The 20,469-nt window shown below is 50.0% G+C and overlaps 1 protein-coding gene across 10 annotated transcripts in view; it reads right to left on the reverse strand.

Moving 5' to 3' along the window:
* Window positions 1-791: 791 nt before the first annotated feature.
* Pou6f1 (POU class 6 homeobox 1) overlaps window positions 792-20,469 on the reverse strand; it is a 32,132-nt gene continuing 12,454 nt past the window's right edge. For 5 of the 10 annotated variants that reach the window (XM_045152162.1, XM_045152159.1, XM_045152166.1 and 2 more), the window contains 8 exons: window positions 17,328-17,449; window positions 16,240-16,465; window positions 15,461-15,714; window positions 14,725-14,853; window positions 13,283-13,486; window positions 6,881-7,022; window positions 5,876-6,044; window positions 792-4,227 (listed from right to left, as the gene is read on the reverse strand). In XM_045152162.1, the coding sequence (XP_045008097.1) occupies window positions 3,882-4,227; window positions 5,876-6,044; window positions 6,881-7,022; window positions 13,283-13,486; window positions 14,725-14,853; window positions 15,461-15,714; window positions 16,240-16,465; window positions 17,328-17,449 (1,592 nt within the window). In that variant the 3' untranslated portion in view covers window positions 792-3,881. Of the gene's footprint in view, window positions 4,228-5,875; window positions 6,045-6,880; window positions 7,023-13,282; window positions 13,487-14,724; window positions 14,854-15,460; window positions 15,715-16,239; window positions 16,466-17,327; window positions 17,450-20,409; window positions 20,428-20,469 lie in introns of those variants that run through there. The other 5 variants (XM_045152169.1, XM_045152160.1, XM_045152168.1 and 2 more) reach the window with 5 other exon arrangements.

Consider the following 20,469-nt stretch of genomic DNA (forward strand, 5'->3'; position numbering starts at 1 on the left):
TGTGAAGCCCTGTGAATGGTCTGTGAAGACCATTCGAGGCTCAATTCCCCAAAACCCACGTAAGCCAGATGCACAAGCTGGAGCATGCATCTGGAGTTTGTTTGCAGTGGCTGGAGGTCCTGGTGTGCCCAATTCGCTCTCTGCCTCTTTCTTTCACTATCTGCCACTCTCAAATAAAAATAAACCAAAAAATAAAAAAATAAAAAAAACAAAGAGGCCTGAGGGTACATGCTTGCCTGCTACCATGTGAAGTGACTGGGTAGACATCCATCTATCGGGAAGAGAGCCCTCACCACACATCAGATCTGCCTCTTTCATGTTGGACTTTCTAGACTTCATAACTGTAATAATTTTTTTAAAATAAGCTACTCCAAGCTAAGGAATTTTGTTACAGCAGCTTACTCCGACTAAGACTACCTCCTCTTGGCCCTACAAGTGAGCATTCCAAGAACAAATTCCCTTTGGGACCCAGAGGAGAGGGGTCCAGACTTAGGCTCGGCAGAGAAGGCTGGGTCCACAGGTGTCAGGAGGGTAGCTGAGAAGGAAGAAGGGCATGGTCCCTTAGCCAGGCAGACTGTCTATACCATAGGGACGGCTAAGGCTGGACAACCTGAGCAAGGCCTTCAGAAGGAGCCCGCTTCAGTGGGAATCCAGGCATTGACGCTCACCCACTTGCAGTGGGATTTTGCAGGCTGCCAGCCAACAGCAAAAGCAGCTCTCTGATTCCGCCCTGGCCTCTGACGCTGGCTCCCTCATATTCCCACCTGGGCGGTGACAAATCGACAGACCAGTACAAAAGAAAAAATACAGTTTATTCCACACAACTACATCAAGCGCCTCTCCCCATCCCGCCCCCCAGCCGTCAGTGGGCAGTGCCCTGTACCAGGAGCAACCAGACCATTAACGTTGGATGGGGCCTGAGACAAGAAAGGAAATCTGGACACAGGAAAGTGATTGGACTTCCGAGAACACAGACACATCCAGCTTTCTCATTCCTAGATCAAGTGTGGCCCTCAATTCACGTGACCAAACTCTTCCCTGGACTTTGCCTGGATAAAATGCCATGGTTAGTACAGGGTCAAAGGCTCCAGTTGAGTCAGCAAGCCATAGAAGTTTTGGTATTCCTTCATTTAAAACAAAGGAGCCACACAGATAAAAGCATTTCTTCCCATTTCCCATCTTTCCAAGGCAAGAAGTCACTGAGCTCTGACATAGGTCAATAAAGATGCCTTCAAAATGAGACATATTAACTCTCTTCTTCAGAGCCTAATGCTAGCAAAGACAAAAAAGTAACAAAAACTGCTTGTAGAAAAGTGGTCCAGGCACCAGCTGCTTCTGGGCGGTCCCATGGTGGGGGAACCCAAGGGTAGAGGTCACAGGCCAGTGAGCGCTGTTTTGGGGTATACCTCGGGCATGCCCTGCATCTCCACTGCCTGGGCAGTCAAGCCTGTGAACATCCAGGTTCTGGTATAGTTCTGAAAGACCCATCCATCTTTCCAGCACGGGAGAAAATGGGTTAGTTTTAGCCCAGCCTTGGGAAGACATTTATTTAGACAAGGGAGGGGTCGTGAAAGCATGGTGAGGCCTAATTCAGACCAGTGGTTCATGATTTTTTTGCCCCCCCCCCCATCATGCCACATAACAGTATTCCCTTGCGTGTCTACAGCCTGTATCACTGTGAGCAGTAAGTTTGCTACTTCCCCAGGGGAGTCAGCTTTGACCTGCCCACCCCCCTTGCCTACCCCCAAAAGCAGCATTCCTGATGAGGTGTCTGAACATGAAAACCTAGTCTAGTTCACTGAAGTAATTCATCGTAAGGATTCTTGCTAAGAACGTGTTTACAATACCCCTCCCCAGTGCATTCCCCTTCACACTGAGGCAGGCTGATAACCTTGACCTTGAGTGTGGCGCTTCTCCCATGGGGACCTGGTGTCTCCTGGACGGAGTTGGACGATCTGCCACTGCCTCTTCACACCTGCCGTGCTCTGGCGATGTGGCTGGTCTCACTGCTGTGAGTCTCCTGTGTGTAAGCTTGTGTGTCTATTTGTGTCCTTTAAACACACAACTGTCCTTTTTGCTGGCAGGTCTGCCAAGTGGCCTCACACCGGTACTGCAGGGCCTGGGATGGACCGGCACTAAGCAGGAGAGGACGCGGCACACCACAGGGAGCTAGGCTGCAAGTGACTCTGCACCAGAGACCAGCAGAGGTGGTGACATGCCCTTGCCTGTCACTCCCTAGGGGTAGGTTAGGTGTGATGTGGTGGTGGACGGCTTCCAGGGACCAGGCTCTTTAAGGCTGAGAGTAGTGAAGAGCCTGTATCTCACCACTTGGGAGGTGAAGGCAGGAGGGATGAGCTCAGGGTCATTTTCAGCTACCTAGCAAGTTCAAGGCCAGCTTAGACTATGTGAGATCTTGTCTCACAAAGATAAAACAGACAAATAAAAAAGTCGTGAAGAAGGTAGCCAGCCCCTAGAACTTGTGGTCTTATAGGGATGGTCTACACTGGATTCACTCAAACTTTTTTAGTTCTCTCCTGACCTCCTACGGTCACACACTAATTTTTCTTTTCTCAGTGCTGGAGACAGAAAAGAGCCTCACACGTGCTAGGTAAGCACTCCTACCACTGAGCTACAGCCCCAGCCAACAAACTGAACAGAAAGGCCTGCCCAGTCACAGGGAGGCTGGAAACTCCTTCAGCTGCTTGGATAAGATATCAACCCCCAAATGCCACGGCTACCCTGTCCAGAGGCAGAGCCCATCCTGATCTGGAGCTTTTTTTGACTCAAAGAACTGGAGGATTGCTTGTAGAGACCTGGGCCAGTGATTCTGGACAAAGTCAGTTTACAAAGAAAACCACAGTTAAGTCAGCTTCCACAAGAGACCTTCCTGGGCTACCATCAGCTCTTTCAGGATGGCGTCCTTCCCCCAGCGCCTTGCTGTCTGTTTCATGTACCCCTCCGAAGAGGACCCCCTACGGGGTTGGGGCAGGCATGGGCACAAGAAGAGCGAGCAGGTCATTGTTCCCTTCCTCCTCCTGTCTCTGCATCGGTGGTACAGTGCTGAGCACAGCTGCCTGCCTTCCTCCTCTTTCTCTAGAGCTGATGTTAGCAAGGGCAGTGCATAGTTCCCCGGCTGCTCTCAACTACACTCTTTGTTGGGAGGATAGCCACGGGCAAAGATTAGATTAGAATTTGGGAGGATGGCAGTGGACCTAGGATAAGTCCAGGACAGGAGAGTTCACTGTTGCTTCCTTCCAACTGGAGAAGAAAGGTTCTGCTTTAGTGACTGCCCCCCCCCCCCCCACCAAAGGAACCAGGCAGAGGAGCTGGGGACCTTCTGACCTTAAGGTCAAGGTCTGAGCAGCACCATGAACTGTTCTGAATTTTATCACCTTGGTGCTTTCGGGCGTTCAGCATGCCTGTATGCAAAACAGGGGAAGATGCGGTTCCACGGAATGAGTTGTCACGCCTGCCACCATAATAAAGGAGATGAGGGTAGAAAGACAGTGCCACAGAAAATAAGAGCTAATGGCCAGTAGTCTCCAGGAGCTGCTAGAGCCCTGCCCCAAATACAGAACCTTTTTGATTCCCAACCAGGACTCACCCTTCAGAAACCATGTTAGCAAAGTGCTTCTCTAAGTGACACCATAAATGCCCTCCTTAGCATGCCCAGTCCAGAGCCTGGGGCTCTCATGTGGTCCCGCTGACCTCCTCAGAATGTGGCATATGAGAGACAGAAGAGGGCGTCACTGACACACATGCACACAGAAGTCTCGTGACCTAGGGCAAGCACAGTTGCACACGATACTGTCACAGCAGTGTCAACAGCTGGTGCTGAGGGAACAGTAGAACGTGCTGGAACACAGGGCTGGAGCCACGTCCTAAGGGATCTGAAAGACATTCAGCTTGCTGGTGTTCTTGAGCGTCTGACGCCGATTGCAGAACCAGACCCGCACCACCTCCCGGTCATAGTTGAGCTCCTTGGCAATCTCCGTGATCTCCTGGCCCGTGGGCAGCGGATTCTTCTCGAAGTAGGCGTTGAGGGCTTCTATGGCCTGCGGCGTGAAGGACGTACGGCGCTTGCGTTTCTTGGAGGGCTCGCCACCTACGAACTCCATCAGGTTCTGCTGGCCTTCCTGGTTCCGGAGCTCCGCCTCGTTCAGCCACTTCTCCAGCACGGGCTTCAGCTTCTGGGCGCTCTTGGGCGTGATGTCCAGCTTCTCAAAGCTGCGGAGGGGACAGCACGTAAGCTCTCTTCTGCAGACCTCACACAGAGGAGGAACGCACTGCGCACAGGGGCTGGTCCTCGCTTACTCATCGTCCCTTGACACCTCCCCGCTCCCCATGCCTGTGGCTCCGTGAAGCCCTGACTCTCAAACTGACCCAGGTCCCAGCATGGAGACCACCATGTCCATAGCCTTGGCTCAGCAGGGCAATGGCAAGAGGGCTCTAAACAGCCCGTCTGGAACTTTCACTCTAAATGAGCCACCTCCTGCCCAGCCTGGAGATCATCCCATGCCATCCTCCTTCATTCAGACTAAGATGGCATGGCAGGTATGGGGGCAGCTGGAAGCATGCCAGGGCACGGGGATAATTGATGGCTGAGACAGCACTGAAGCTCTGTCTAAAATGCATTCTAGGGGCTGGAGAGATGGCCCAGTGGTTAAGACGCCAGCAAAGCCAAAGGACCCAGGCTCCATTCCCCAGGTCCCATGTGAAGGCAGAGGCACAAGGTGGCTCATGTGTCTGGAGTTTGTTTGCATGGCTAGAGGCCCTGGCACGCCCAGTTTCTCTCTATCTGTCTGCTTCTCTCTCTCTCTTACTCTCTTAAATAAATAATTAAATAAATACCTTTTTTTTTTGTTGTTTTTCAAGGTAGGGTATCATTTTATAGTCTCAGGATGGCCTTGAACTCAAGGCGAGACTCCTACCTCTGCCTCCCAGAGTGCTGGGATTAAAGGTGTGTACCACCACACCCAGCTAAAAATAATTTTAAATAAAAATAAAATTACAGCCGGGCGTGGTGGTACACGCCTTTAATCCTAGCACTTGGGAGGCAGAGGTAGGAGGATCGCCGTGAGTTCGAGGTCACCCTGAGACTACATAGTTAATTCCAGGTCAGCCTGGGCCAGAGTGAGACCCTACCTCGAAAAACCAAAAAAATAAAATAAAATTACATTCTTGGCGGGCGTGGTGGCGCACACTTTTAATCCCAGCACTCGGGAGACAGAGGTAGGAGGATTGCTGTGAGTCTGAGGCCACCCTGAGACTACACAGTTAAATCCAGGTCAGCCTGAGACAGAGTGAGACCCTATCTCGAAAAACCAAAAAAAAAAAAAAAAAAAATTACATTCTCTTTCTCTCTCTCTCTGCTTCTTTCTCTCTCACTCTCTCAAATAAATAAAATTTTAAAAATTAGAAAGAACAGGGCTGGAGAGTTGGCTTAGTGGTTAAGGCGCTTGCCTGCAAAGCCAAAGGATCCTGGTTCGATTCTCCAGGACCCACATAAGCCAGATGCACAAGGTGGCACATGCATCTAGAGTTTGTTTGCAGTGGCTAGAGGCTCTGATGCACCCATTCTCTCTCTCTCTCTCTCTCTGTTTCTTTCTCTCTCACTCTCCCAAATAAATAAAATTAATTCTATAAGCTGTACTGCTGGGATTCCTGGTCCAGACTGAAGGCTAAACTTCAGAGGATCCTGGAAGGCTTGGGTCAGTTATTGGCTACTCCAGGTGGTCATGCCCCCCTTGAGGACAGTCTTCTGTAGCTGGAAGAAGGCAGAAGCAAGGGAAACCATGGGAAGATGCCCAGCTCCCCAGCATGCCAGCAGGGGCACTGAGCAAGCCGTGGCAGGACCCACCGCGGCCTCACTCACCGGCAGATGGCTGACTGGCTGTAGGCTGGCCCTTCTGTCGCAGTCAGCGCCTGACCCACTTGGGTCTGTGTAAGGCCCAAGGAGAGCCGCCGGATCTTAAAGTTCTTGGCAAACTCCCGGATCTCCTCTAAGTTGATCCCATCTTCATCCAGACTTGGAGTATGTGGCTCTAGGCCAGAGAGAGAGAGAGAGACCAGGAATGAGTGTGTAAGAATGTAATCATTACTACTTCTCTGGCCCATGGGTCTGGACTGGTGTAGTGTGAGGGAGGAAAACACTTATCAAAAGGCCCTCATGACCTCTGTCCCCAAAGACAAGCAAAACTTATGGGAAAGGAGGGTCCTGGGTCAATCTACTGGGATAAGATCTATTAGAATGTTGGGCTGGAGAGTAGCAGTTAAGGTGCACGCCTGCAAAGCCTAAGGACCCAGGTTCAATTCCCCAGGTCCCACGTAAGCCAGATGCACATGGTGGCGCATGCATCAGAGTTTGTTTGCAGTGGCTAAAGGCCCTGGCATGCCCATTCTCACTCTTTCTCCCTCGCTCTGTTTCTAATAAATAAAAATAAATTAGAAAAAAAAAGAACTCCCAGCACTAGCTGCTGATCCACCCCCATGCACACTGAGCACACCAGTTAGCCACCCACATTCCTTCTAACCAGGCAAGAGACCACACACAGCCAGCTGAGCAGCCTTCACTCTCATGAGGCCCAGCCCAGCCCAGTGGGAATAAGAACGTCAACTCTGTGCCTGTGCCCTTCCCTTTTAGGACTCCAGAAGCTGACTAATTTGAGACCGGGTTTCACTATATGTTCCCAGCCTGGCCTTGAACCTCTGGGCTCAAGGAATCCTTGGCATCGGCCTCCTGAGTCACTTGGGACTACATCTGCATGCCAGGCACCCCAGCTCCAGGAAATGTATTAAGGAAAGCAGTACCTGAGAAGGATGGGTTGCAAATAAATGACTCGCCCCACCTCATCACGTTCCTTTGCCAAGAGCCACTTACTGGACACCAACTGGCTGACTGTAGGCGTCTCTGAGCAGGTGATCGGGATGGGAGCAGAGGCAGACGGTTTGGCTGCTGGGGCTGAGCTGGTGATTACCACCGCAGGCGGGGGCACAGCCGGTGTGGGCTGGATGGGCTGCACCTGTGGGAAAAGAGACGCGCTCCCATTGTCCTTCGCCTAACTCAAGGGATCAGAATCCCTGGGTGGATCAAGGAAAGGTCAGAAATGAACAAGACATGCTTCCTCACCCAACACACTCCCCCTTGTGTCCATTAGAAATAAGATTAGGGGGTGGAGAGATGGCTTAGCGGTTAAGCGCTTGCCTGTGAAGCCTAAGGACCCCGGTTCGAGGCTCGGTTCCCCAGGTCCCACGTTAGCCAGATGCACAAGGGGGCGCACGCGTCTGGAGTTCGTTTGCAGAGGCTGGAAGCCCTGGCGTGCCCATTCTCTCTCTCTCCCTCTATCTGTCTTTCTCTCTGTCTGTCGTTCTCAAATAAATAAATAAATAATATTAAAAAAAAGAAATAAGATTAGAAGTGGCCTATTAACATCTGCCCCATGATAGTAACATCTTTTTTTTTGAAATATTTTATTTATTAGAGAGAAAAAGACAATAGGCACATCAGGACCCCAGCCACTGCAAACAAATTCCAGACGCATGTACCCACCTTGTGCATCTGGGTACTGGGGAATTGAACCCAGTTCTTAGGATTTTCAGGCAAGTGCCTTAACCATCTCTCCAACCCGATAATTACTCTTTTTTTTTTTGGTAGGGTCTCACTCTAGCCCAGGCTGACCTGGACTTCACTATGGAGTCTCAGGGTGGCCTTGAACTCACAGCAATCCTCCTACCTCTGCCTTCCTAGTGCTGGGATTAAAGGCATATGCTACCACACCTGGCTCCAATAATGACTCAAAGAAGCACAGCAACATCCAAGCTGCAGCCACCTGTGACAGGCAACTGAGAGGCTCGGAAAGGGTTGGTACTTGGTCAAAGCCTCAACAGGCGTCCATCCTTGGGAGAACTCTAGTCCCTCTGCCTTCAAAGGAGAAACGTAAACCTGATCCTAGAGCCTTCTGGACCTCAAAAGTCCATGAACAGGGAACAGGTAGATAGCTTCTGGGACTTCCTACAGTGAGAAACTATGTAGCCATTAAAATAAATAAAGTAGACTGGGCGTGGTGGCGCACACCTTTAATCCCATGATTTGGGAGGCAGAGGTAGGAGGAGCACTGTGAGTCGAGGCCACCCTGAGACTTCATAGTGAATTCCAGGTCAGCTGAAGCTGAAGTGAGACTCTACCTCAAAAAACAGAATATAAGTAAATTAATAAATTAAGTAGGGCTCAGCAATAAGATAGTGGCCTAGAGGCTAGGCGTGGTGGCACATGCCTTTATTCCCAGCACTTGGGAGGCAGAGGTAGGAGGATCGCTGTGAGTTTGAGGCCACCCTGGAACTATCTAGTGAATTCCAGTTCAGCCTGGGCTAGAGCGAGACCCTACCTTGAAAAGCCAAAAAAAAAAAAAAAAAAAAAAAGGACGAAAAGATAGTGTCCTGGAGGTGAAACACTCGGCCAGCATGCAGGAGGCCTTGGGTTCCATCCCCAGCACACGCATGTGCACCCATGCACACCCCCCCCACACAAAACAACCTCAACTATTCCAATCATAGCGCTAAGTAGGGAAACTAAGAGGAAGGCAGTCTTTATGAAATAATGCCTTTGAATAATACACAAAATTTAAATAAAAACAATTCTTGAGACATATAAAACACGCCATAGCTATTAACCAATGTGATCTCTGGAAATAGCACTAAAAGGGATTTTTCTCCTATTTATTAATTATCATTTTGGTGGTGCTGGCTGGGGATCAAACTCAGGGCCTCAAGTACACTACTACATCCCCAGTCCAAGGGATTTTTATTTTTTAATATATTTTAATTATTTATTTGATACAGAGAAAGAGGCAGAGAGAGAAAAAGAGAGAGGAAGAGAATGGGTATGCTAGGGCTTTCAGCTACTGTAAATGAACTCCAGATGCATGTGCCCCCTTGTGCATCTGGCTTATGTGGGTCCTGGAGAATCGAACTAGAATCCTTTGGCTTTGCAGGGACATGCCTTAACTGCTAAGCCATCTCTCCAGCCTGGATTTTTTTTTTTTCGAGGTAGAGTCTCACTGTAGCCCAGGCTGACCTGGAATTCACTATGGAGTCTCAGGGTGGCCTCAAACTCACGGCAATCCGCCTACCTCTGCCTCCCGAGTGCTGGGATTAAAGGCGTGCACCACCATGCCCGGCATTCCAGCCTGGAATTTTAATTTTTATATGACACATAATGTTGGGATTTTAATTCAAGTTATATGACTGATTTATGACAAGGATAAATTATAAATATATGAAATCAGTATTGTTAGTATGATTTTTTTTAAAAAATGAAGCTTTCTAGGGAGTACAGGTTTCTCTAGGATCTGACCTCCTGGTAGCTTTCAAATCTACTCCTTCACCATCCTTAGGGCCTCTGCCTTAGTTCCAAGTTCTTTGTCTCTCACCAGAACTGCCAGGGCTGGAGGTGTAGCTCAGTGGTAAAGCACTTGCCTAGCATACACAAAGCCTTAGGTTTGATCCCCAGCCCTGCCAAGAAAAAAGGATAAGGGCTGGAGAGACAGCTCAGCCGGTAGAGCACTTGCCTGCAAAGCCCAGCAGCCCAGGCTTTGATTCCCCAGTAACCACATAAAACCAGATGCACGAAGTAGTGTTTGCAGATATCTGGAGTTGGTTTGTAGCAACAAAGAGGTCCTGGAGTGCCCATTCTCTCCCTCACCCCTCTTTCAAATATATATATATACTGTTTTGTTCTAAGGTAGGGTCTCCCTCTAGCCCGGTCTGAACACTATGTAGTGTCAGGCTGGTTCCAAACTCACCATGATCCTCCTACCTCTGCCTACAGAGTGCTGGGATTAAAGGTGTGCGCCACCACACCCAGCTTCAATGGACTTCTGATCAACCATTAAACCCCTTCATTAGCTCTTTATTACCTAGTAACAGTGATAACAGAAAGAACTTCCACTCTTCAAGTGTTACTGCTATCCCTACACCACAGTGTCCATGCCCATCTGCAACATTCATGACCTTTTAAATTTAAAATATCTTATCTATTTATTTATTTGACAGAGAAAGAGGGAGAGAAAGAGAATGGGTGAACCAGGGCCTCCAGCCACTGCAAATGAACTCCAGACGTGTGTGGCCCCTTGTGCATCTGGCTAATGTGGGTCCTGGGGAATTGAACCTGGGTCCTTTGGCTTTGCAGGTAAACGCCTTAACCACTAAGTCATCCCTCCAGCCCTCATAACCTCTTAATAGGCTTTTTTTTTTTTTTTTGAGTCAAGCCCAACAGACTGACTTTTTTTTTAATGTGAGAGAGAGAGAATTGGCATGCCAGGGCCTCCAGCCACTGCAATCAAACTCCAGACGCGTGTGCCCCCTTGTGCACATGGGCAACCTTGTGCGCTTGCATCACTTTGTGTGTCTGGCTTATGTGGGACCTGGAGAGTTGAACATGGGTCCTAAGGTTTCGCAGGCAAGCGCCTTAAGTGCTAAGCCATCTCTTCAGCCTATTAATTCTTGTCATCTCTGTCTTATAGATGTGGCTAAGGGGTTATTTACAAAGCTTGGAAGCAACATACAATATTATACAACTACTGGCCTCAGTGTCCCCTTGGAACTTACCATGTCCTTGTGTCCCACTTCAGAACTACTGTAAAGAAACTTCATGGGCTGGGGAGATGGCTAGCGGTTAAGGCACTTGTCTTCAAAACCTAAGGACCTAGGTTCTACTTCTCAGAACCCATGTAAGCCAGATGCACAAGGTGGCACATGCATCTGGAGTTCGTTTTCCATAGGACCTGCCCTGCCCATTCTCTCTCTTTCTCCCTCCCATTCTCTCTGTAATAATAAATAAAATTTTAGCCTGGTGTGGTGGGTGCACACCTTTAATCCCAGCACTTGGGAGGCAGAGGGAGGAGGATCGCAGTGAGTTCGAGGCTACTCTGTGACTACAAAGTAAATTCCAGGTCGGCCTGGGCTAGAGTGAAACCCTAGCTTGAAAAAACAAAACAAGTAAATAAATAAATTTTTAAAAAAATATTTAAAAAGAGCTGGACATGGTGGCACACGCATTTAATCCCAATATTTGGGAGGCAGAGGTAGGAGGATCACCATGAGTTCGAGGCCACCCTGAGACTACATAGTGAATTCCAGGTCCACCTGGACTAGAGTGAAACCCTACCACAAAAAGAAAAAGAAAAAAGAAAAAAAAGCTGTATGGGGGGGGGGGTGCTGAAGAGACTGCTTGTGACTAAGAGCACTTGGCACAAGCAGGAGAACCTCAGAAAACCTGCCTCTGATCCCTAGCACCCAGATGAAAAGGCAGCACGCCCATAAGCATCGGTAATCCCGCCCTGTGGGAAGCAGGTACCCAGAAAACAGCAACTGGGTTCAGAGAGGCACTCAAGAGTGACAGAGGATACCTGACAATCTTCACGTGTGTGTGCATGGAGCACACACATCTGCACACAGACGCACCATACATTTTACGCACATATGCACCATACATTTTATGTACATATGCATTGCTAAAACAAACAAAATAACCGGGCATGGTGGCACACTCTTTTAATCCCAGCACTTGGGAGGCAGAGGTGAGACTGCCATAAATTTGAGGCCTCCCTCAGACTACATAGTGAATTCCAGGTCAGCCTGGGCTAGAGGGAGACCCCCCACCTCAAAAAACAAACAAAAAAAGCCTTGCATGGTGGCTCCTGCCTTTAATCCCAGCACTAGGGAAGCAAAGGTAGGAGGATCGCCGTGAGTTCAAGGCCACCCTGAGAATACAGAGTGAATTCTAGGTCAGCCTAGACTAAAGTGGAACCCTACCTCGAAAAACAAAAACAAACAAACAAAAATTGGGGGAGCTGGCTTAGCAGTTAAGGTGCTTGCCTGCAAAGCCAAAGGACCAAGGTTCAACTCCCCAGGACCACATAAGTCAAATGCACAAGCACAAGGCGGTGCATGTATCTGGAAATCATTTGCAGTGTCTGGAGGTCCTGACGCGCCCATCTTTTCTGCCTCTTTCTCTCTCTCTCTCCCTCCTTCCCTCCCTCTCTCAGATAAATGAAAATAAAAAAATATTTATTAAATTTTTTTAAAGCCTTCACCCTGTGAATTGGGTATGGTTGTAACTCAGTAGACAAGTAGATTGCTTGCCTAACACGTACAAGTCCTGGGTTCAATCCCCAGCACACCGTAAAAGCTGAGCATGCTGGAACATGCCTGTTGGAGAGCACAGCCTCACCTACATAGTGAGTTTGAGGCCAGCCTGCGCGACATGAGACTTTGTCTCAAAAAAAAAAAAAAAAAAAAAGAAAAAAAAGAAACAAGGGCTGGAGAGATGGCTTAGTGGTTAAGGCACTTGCCTATGAAGCCTGAGGACCCAAGTTCGATTCCCTAGTACCCACATATGCCAGCTGCACAAGGTGGCACATGCATCTGGACTTTGTTTGCAGTGACTAGAGGCCCTGTTATACCCATTATCTCTATCTGCCCAAAGAACGAAGAAACAGGGTGTGTGTCAAGCCCTGTGGTGGTTCTGAAGGCAATCACACTAGCATCCCATGCTTGTTTTGGTTCCCCAAGGAAAGATCACGCCTCCGATCCAGCTCATCCCGTCTCTGGGGAACCTTCCTGACCCTTGACCTGCCAGGGCTCCCTTCTTGGGGAATCATTGCCAGCTGTGCCACCCACCCTAAGGTTAGCAAGGTATCTTTGGATCTCTAGCACCTGGCATCCTGAAGACCCATTCAGAACATTCTTCTGGAGTGGAAACAGAATGAAGAACCCAGGCCCTGGGAGCAGTGGAAGTGGGCCAGAGAATTAGCCTCTGGGCCAGGCGTGGTGGCGCACGGCAGCAGAGGTGGCAGGGTCGCAGTGCGTTCAAGGCCACCCTGAGACCACATAGCAGATCCACATGGTGAATCCCAGGTCAGACTGGCCTAGAGTGCGACTCTGCCTCGAAAAACAAACAAACAAAAACATCAGCCTCTGGGAGTCTCCCCACTTGTTTGTCCTTGGGTCTGACTCAGGCCCAGACGGCTTTGTCCCTGCCCCATCTTCTCTGACCTCTTGGGGCACAGACCCACTCTGGTGTGTGGGACTGACAGCTCTTTCCTTAGGCAGGCCCTGTGTGGACTCATACAGGCCTTCTCTAGTGGGAGGAGGGGCTTGCTCTTTGAAAGAGGCTTTTTGCGCTCCCAGCAATTTCAGAGCTGTCAGGAGGGAAGCAGCCAAGCCAGGCAGCACTGCCTGCCCCCCCCAACCCCCTCCCCAGCACACCCTGCCAGCCCAGTACCTCACTCTTAGCAGGGGACTCCGGGGTGCTCGGCTTCCGGACAGCCACAGGCTGAGGCAGGGGGCTGCTGGCTAGGGTCGCAATCACCTGACCCTGGGCATTCAATAAGAGTTGGGGGGTCACGGCCTGGACCTGCAGGCTTGGTGCTGGTGCCGAGGCCGCCACGCTAGCTGAGTTCACTACCCATGGCAGTGTTCCAATAACCTGGGAAGAAATCAAGCAGTGGCCCAAGTGTGAGGGCAGTGTCAAAGCTCACCCTTGAGCTAAATCCCCCAGCTGCAGAGGAAGAGACTAACTTGGAGAAATCATTTGATCCCTCTGGCCTCAGTTCTCTCAACAAAGTAAAAGCACCCTAAGGGTCCCTTATTGTCTTTCCAAAGCTATGGTGAAATAGGTAAGTTTGTTTGTGAATCAGAGGCCTGGATGCTAATCATGGTTCTGCCACATTTTAACTGTGTGGCTTCTTATTTCTGAATCTGATCTTTCTCTCTCATAAAACAAAAATCTTGGGCTGGAGAGATGACTTAGCAGTTAAGGCACTTGCCTGCAAAGCCAAAGGACCCAGGTTCAATTCCCCAGTACCCATGTAAGCCAGATGCAAAGGTGGTGCATGTATCTGTATTACCTTTGTCCCTCTCTCAAATAAATAAATAAATGTAAAATATATTAAAAAAAAATAGAAATAGCCGGGCGTGGTAGTGTGTTTCTTTAATCCCAGGTACCGCGCTCCTTTAATCCCAGCACTTGGGAGGCAGAGATAGGAGAATCACCGAGAGTTCAAGGCCACCCTGAGACTACATAGTGAATTCTAGGTCAGCCTGGACTAGAGTGAGACCCTACCTTGAAAAATCAAAACAAACAACAACAAAACATGAATATGAGAAAGTACCTAATGATTGAGATGGGGAGGTAATATGATGGAGAATGGAATTTCAAAGGGGAAAGTGTGTGTGGGGGGGGAGGAATTACCATGGGATTTTTTTTTTTTGTTTGTTTTTTTTTTGTTTTTTCGAGGTAAGGTCTCACTCTGGCTCAGGCTGACCTGGAATTCACTATGGAGTCTCAGGGTGGCCTTGAACTCTCGGAGATCCTCCTACCTCTGCCTCCCGAGTGCTGGGATTAAAGGCGTGCGCCACCACGCCCGGCAAGGGATATTTTTTTATAATCATGGAAAATGCTAATAAAAATTTTTTAAAAAGTACCTAACACAAGGCCTAGTTTCAATGTGGGTACTCCATAAACGCAGTTCCCCAACTAGAATTCATGTTGGCAAGGCAGAATGGGGGCTACACCCCTGCCTGGCCTCTGCCCGAGCAAAGTCACCCACAATGAGCTACCACGAGCATGAGCTTGAGACCCTGTTTTGAGTTTCTGTGACTCTTAGCTCAAGCCGGAACGCCCCCCTATGGCACCCACCCTTCACCCTGGCTTTGGCCACTTGCCTGTCCCTGAGCATTGGTGAGGATCTGACTGCTGATCCCCGGCATGCTGGGAATGGCGTTGGTAATGACGGGAGCTGTGGCGAGGGAGCCCAGGATCTGGGTCTGGCCCCCCAGGGAAGCAGCACTGATCTGTGGGTGGAGGAAGAGCCTTGCTCAGAGGCCAAGGGGCGACACACGGCCCCAGACAGAGGGAAGGGGGCTGAGGGTGGAGAGGGCTGCTGGCCCAAGTCCACTGGCTGAATATCCAGGGCTAGAAGGAAGTTGCAGGAGGGGGGGCAGCAAAAAAGGGGGGCAGAGTCACATGACGGTACCTCTAGTGACTGGCTAGGCCGGGGAGGGCAAAAGGGCCAGGATGCAGGGGCTGACATGCGCCTAGTCATACCTGACAGCTCCACTCCCAGGCAGAGCCCCGCTGGACAGACCCCAGCGTGGACCTGTGAGCCGCAGGGCGCGCACAAACGTACAATCCCACCCACCAAGGCCGGTCCAGCGGTCCAGGTTCTGGTGACTGCCTAGGCTGCTTGGCAGCGCTCTGCCTGTATCTGGGCTGGACTAGCCGGCAGCTGCAAGAAGCCCTCAGAGGGAGCCCATCTCTGCTGAGGTTGTTAGAAAGGGCTGTAGTCAAGGGGGGGCTGTTCCTCCACTGTGTGTGTGTGTATGGGGGGGGGGCCAGTGCCACCCTTGGCCCAAGGTTTGGTCCATCCCTGGCCAGCCCTGGGCGAGGACAGCAGCTTACGATTCCCGGGCTAAGTGCGAAGCCTGCAGGCTGGACGGTGATCTGTGGGGCGGTGTCCACTGGTTTGGGGGTGGGGGCAGCGGTGGGGGCAGCGGCGGGCTGCGGGAGGATGGCAGGTGTGGTCTGCAGCAGCGGCTGGGGCTGGAACAGCGTCTGGGGCTGGGCTGGTGGCCGGGGCTGGGCTGGCGAGGAGGCCTGGACCGGTGCGGCAGCTTGCACAGGTGCCGGGAGGGCGGTGTTCAGCACGGCAGCTGCTACGGAGCAAGGCAGAGACAGAGGTGCTCAAATGCCAAGCCACAGCCGGGGGCCGCTCCAATCCCAGAGGATCTGGCACGAGAATGACAGGGGTTTGGGGGCAGTGGGCATGGGGCAGCTGCAATTCCCTTGACGCTTGGAGGGCTGACGCATGCCAACATCTGTCATCCCCCCCTCCCTTGGGTCAGTAGACGTGGAGGCTCAAGAACCAGGCGTTGACTCTTCTTGAAGTCCTTTTCTGGAAGCTGGTCATGGGGTGGATTCTGGTGTGGGGAAGGGGGGGGGGCAGTCTCAGGCGGCTGGCGGAAGGAAGAAAGGCCTGCTGGCCAGCCTGGTGTCCTGGCCTAGAGTCCCAAGGTGGTGCAGTGGCTCTGTGGCTGGGTGCCTGGTCACTGGATCCAGACTCCAGGGCTGTTGCCCTGGGTGGGCCGCAGGTGCTGAGTCCAATATGGTAAACACACGTGCAGGGATGGTGGTGTAGGGTGATGGGGGTCTGGTGCAGTCCTTGGGAGAGTTGCCGTTACCTTGGAGACCAGCTAATGGTGGCTTGAAAATTCCCCCCGTAGGAGAAGCAGCGGTCAGTCCTGGGAGGGCAGCTACAGTTGCTGTAGGAATTGTCCACACGGCCAGCCCCTGCTGCCCAGCCACTTGACCTGCAATACTGATGGGGATAAGAAGAGGTTGAGTAACTGCCCCTGCTGGAACCATAACTCCTGTCAGAACTGTGGCTAAGTTTTCCTGAGTCAAGACCTGCAAAAGCAAACGAGATTTCAAAAAGAAAAGAAAAAATAAAAAGAAAAATCAACATGACGGCGCAAACACTGGGTCTCTTGGACCCAGCTTAGCACAAACAAGCATTCTGAGGACTGCTGGGGAAGGCCAGAGGAGGGCGAGCGGAGCCAAGCCCCAGCCGACGGCCTAGCCCTGAGGGTGCCTGCACCACGCTATCCAGCCTATAGAGAAGTGACCCAAGTCAAGTGAGGGTCCAGTCCTGCTCACGGGACAGACGGGGCACACAGACCTCTTCTCCCCAAAGGCTGCTGTCCCCCCCCCCAAACTTTCCATGGGTCCCTGCCTGCATGATTAGTGAATTGTGGCCATGGAACATGGGCCAATGGCTGCCACAAAAATGGCCCACAGAGGTCTCCAAAAGCTCTGGTGGGGGACACCCTTGACTATGTGCCTTGGTGATCTGAGGTCACCTGGGCTCTGCAGGCCTGTGGGATTCTGCAAGCAGTTTCTTATTGCTGGGGCTTCTCAGTAACTTTAATGGAGTCTTAAACAATCCATTAACTCTCCCAGGCATCTGCTGGAGAGGCTGACAAGGGTGTTCGCTCATCATTAGATAAATACAAACTCTTGCAGCATGAAAGAGTCAGGGCAATTTCTACAACCCTTTCTGGACTCAAGGAGATTGTCCCTCAAGCACAGATTTCTTTCGTGAATGGACCTGACCTAGGGCAGGGGAAGGCCACAAGATGCTTAGTAGGAGATTCCCTCCCTCAAGCCACAGCCCTTCCCTGTCCTGCCTCATGCAGTTCCCAGATCCTGTCATCACCCCATGCTTGCTCCTGCCCTCGCCCTCTGTCCAGCTCCCTGGCATGGCCCTTACCTGGGGGGCAGCTTGTACAGCCAGTGGCGTCAGGGTCTGCGATGCCTGAGGCTGGCTTGGGGCCTGGCTGAAGGTGGCCATGGTAGGGGCAGGACTTGGAGGGATCCCAGGGAGTGACTTCACTTCACATGGCATTGGAAGAAAGAAGGACAAGGATTGAATGTTAAAACGAGCAGAGGGGTGACTACAGTGAAACATCTTGTCTCCAGCCCCAGGTGGCAACCCTAGCCCCCTTTTGGCTTTCCTGCATAGCCCAAGATCGGGTGGTGGCTTTCTCTGGCCCAGGAGCTGGCTTCCCTGACATTGCTAGTTGTGAAATGAGTAGGCTGCGGAGTCCTACGTCAGACCAGGAAGCTTGGTACTTTCACCTCACAGCTACAGGAAGGAAAAGAAGGTCTCTGTACAGTTGGCTATCAGCCCCTCATTCCCTGGGTCTACAGGACACTATGACTTAAAAGTCAAGGGACCTGAAGCAAACACAAGTCAGGGAGGGAAAGAGCTAGCCTAGTCTCAACCAGCAACTGGATTTTTTTTTTTTTTTCTGTTTGTTTTGTTTTTTTGAGGTAGGGTGTCACTAGGGCTCAGGCTGACCTGGAATTAACTATGTAGTCTCAGGGTGGCCTTGAACTCACAGTTATCTTACTCCCCCTGCCTCCTGAGTGCTGGGATTAAAGATATGTGCCACCATGCCGGGCTTGAATCATTCTTTATCCCATCTTGGGGATACTTTTTGGATGCGAAACCAGACTGACACCTGGGCCTTCTGGGTTCTAGGGGGTCACAAACGTAGGCAAGGTGCCTGTTTCCTTCTACTGTGGTCAGGGAAGTCTTCTCAGTAGAAGTGATGTCTGAGATGAAATCTGAACAGTGGGTGGTGGTTAAACAAGCAAAGGGTCTGGAGAGATGGCTCAGCAGTTACAGGCACTTACTTGCAAAGCCTGATGGCGTGGATTCGATACCCCAGAACCCACATAAAGCCAGATGCACAAAGAAGCCAATGCATCTGGAGTTCACTTACAATGGCAAGAGGCCCTGGTGTACCCATTCTCTCTCTGTGTTCTTCTATCTATCTCTGATAAATAATAAATCAGAAAAAAAATTTGAAAAATAACTGTTGTTGGGCTGGAGAGATGGCTTAGTTAGCCCAAGGATCCCAGTTTGATTATCTAGCACCCACATAAGCCAGATGCACGAAGGGGCGCATGCATCTGGAGTTTATTTCCAGTGGCTAGAGGCCCTTGAGTGGCCATTCTCTCCCTCCCTCTCTCTGCCTCTTTCTCTCTCTCAAATAAATAAATAAAATATATTTAAAAATAAATTAAAAATAATAACTTCGTTGGATGAAATGTGAAGTCAGGTCTGGTGGCACATGCTTTTGAGCTCAGCCCTCAGGAGGCTGAAGTAGGATAGCTGTGAGTTTGAGACCACCCTGGGGCTATAGAGTGTTTCAGGTCAGCCTGGGTTAGACTGAGACCCTACCTTGGAAAACACAAGAAATGAAATGAAATAAAATGAAACAATGAAAAGAAAATGGGACTGTGACAAACAAATATGAATGTTAAAAGGTTACCAGCTAAAGAATGAAACATTTATGTGATTAGAGTGTATTTTCAAATAAGACCAGGCTAGCTTCAGTAGCACACACAGCACTCGAGAGACTGAGATAGGAGGATAGAGAATTCAAGGACTGGAGAGGTGGCTCAGCAGTTAAGGTACTTGCCTGTAAAGCCTAATGTCCCAGGTTCGATTCCCCAGTACTACAGATGCACAAAGTGGCACATGCCTCTGGAGTTTGTTTGCAGTGGCTACAGGCCCTGTTGTGCCTATTCTACCCCAGGTTAACTTGGAACTCATTATGTAGTCCCAGGCTGGTCTCAAACTCACAGTGATCCTCCTTACCTCAACCTCCCAGGTGCTGGTATTAAAGTTGTGCACCACCACACATGGCCTTCCCTCCCTCCCTCCTTCCCTCCTTCCTTCTTCTCTCTCTCTCTTTCTCTTGTTTCTTTCTTTCCAGGAATACATTAGGTACACATTATGTAGCCCAGGCTGGTCTCAAACTAATGGCAATCCTCTTTCTTCATCCTCCTGAGTACTAGGATCCCAGGAGTGTGCCAAAACACCAGTTTCAGCAAGTAATTTCTCTTCAAAAGGAAAAATATTTATTTAAGGGCCAGTACAAAGATGTTCAAAGTGATACTGATTACTAGAATAATAAAAAAAAAAAAAGACAATGGCCAAGACCAGAAGCAAGTGAGTGAGTCTGTCAATACAGAAAGCAGGCATATGAAATGATATGGGAGCGAGTCTCACACTCCAGAGTCCACCCTCCATAGACAACCCCACTACAAAAATGTGTGTAACATAGATTAGATAATACGTTAGAGTGACACAAGTCCCTAGATTCTTTTTATTCCATTCTGGAAAAGTTTCCTATTACTTTGTTTTACTCAGAGGGAATCCTTCTTTTAAAATCATTTTATTTATTTACTATTTATTTATTTGAGAGAGACAGATAATGGGCATGCCAGGGCCTCTAGCCACTGCAAATGAATTCCAGATGCACGCACCACCTTGTACATTTGGCTTATGTGGGTCCTGGGGCATGAAACCTGGGTCCTTAGGCTTTGCAGGCAAACATCTTAGCTGCTAAGCCATTTCTCCAGCCCTCTTCTTAAAAAAAAATTATTTATTTATGAGAGAGAAAGAATAGGCATGCCAAGGCCACTAAGCACTGTAAACAAACTCCAGACACATGCACCACCTTGTACATCTGACTTATATAGATCCTGGGGAATCAAACTTGGTCTTTAGGCTTTGCAGGCAAGCGCCTTAATTGCTAAGCCATCTCCCCAGCTCGGGAATCCTTCTTAAAGCTGCAAAGACAGGCTCCATTTATCTCAGCTGGCAGCAAACTAGGCAGTACTGCTAAAATACCTAAGTGTGATGGCGTTGCCTTTAATCCCAGCACTCAGAAGCCAGAGGTAGGAGTCTGGGATTTCAGAGTGAAAGCCAGGTCAGCCTGGCCTAGAGTGAGACCCTATCTTGAAAACACACACACACACACACACACCTCCCTTACCTGCTTGCTGATGGCTGAAATTCCTTTACTAGGAGGAAGCTTTCCGTGAAATAAGATGTG

The sequence above is a fragment of the Jaculus jaculus genome, chromosome 6, assembly GCF_020740685.1.
Source record: "Jaculus jaculus isolate mJacJac1 chromosome 6, mJacJac1.mat.Y.cur, whole genome shotgun sequence".
Classification (NCBI taxonomy): Eukaryota; Metazoa; Chordata; class Mammalia; order Rodentia; family Dipodidae; genus Jaculus; species Jaculus jaculus.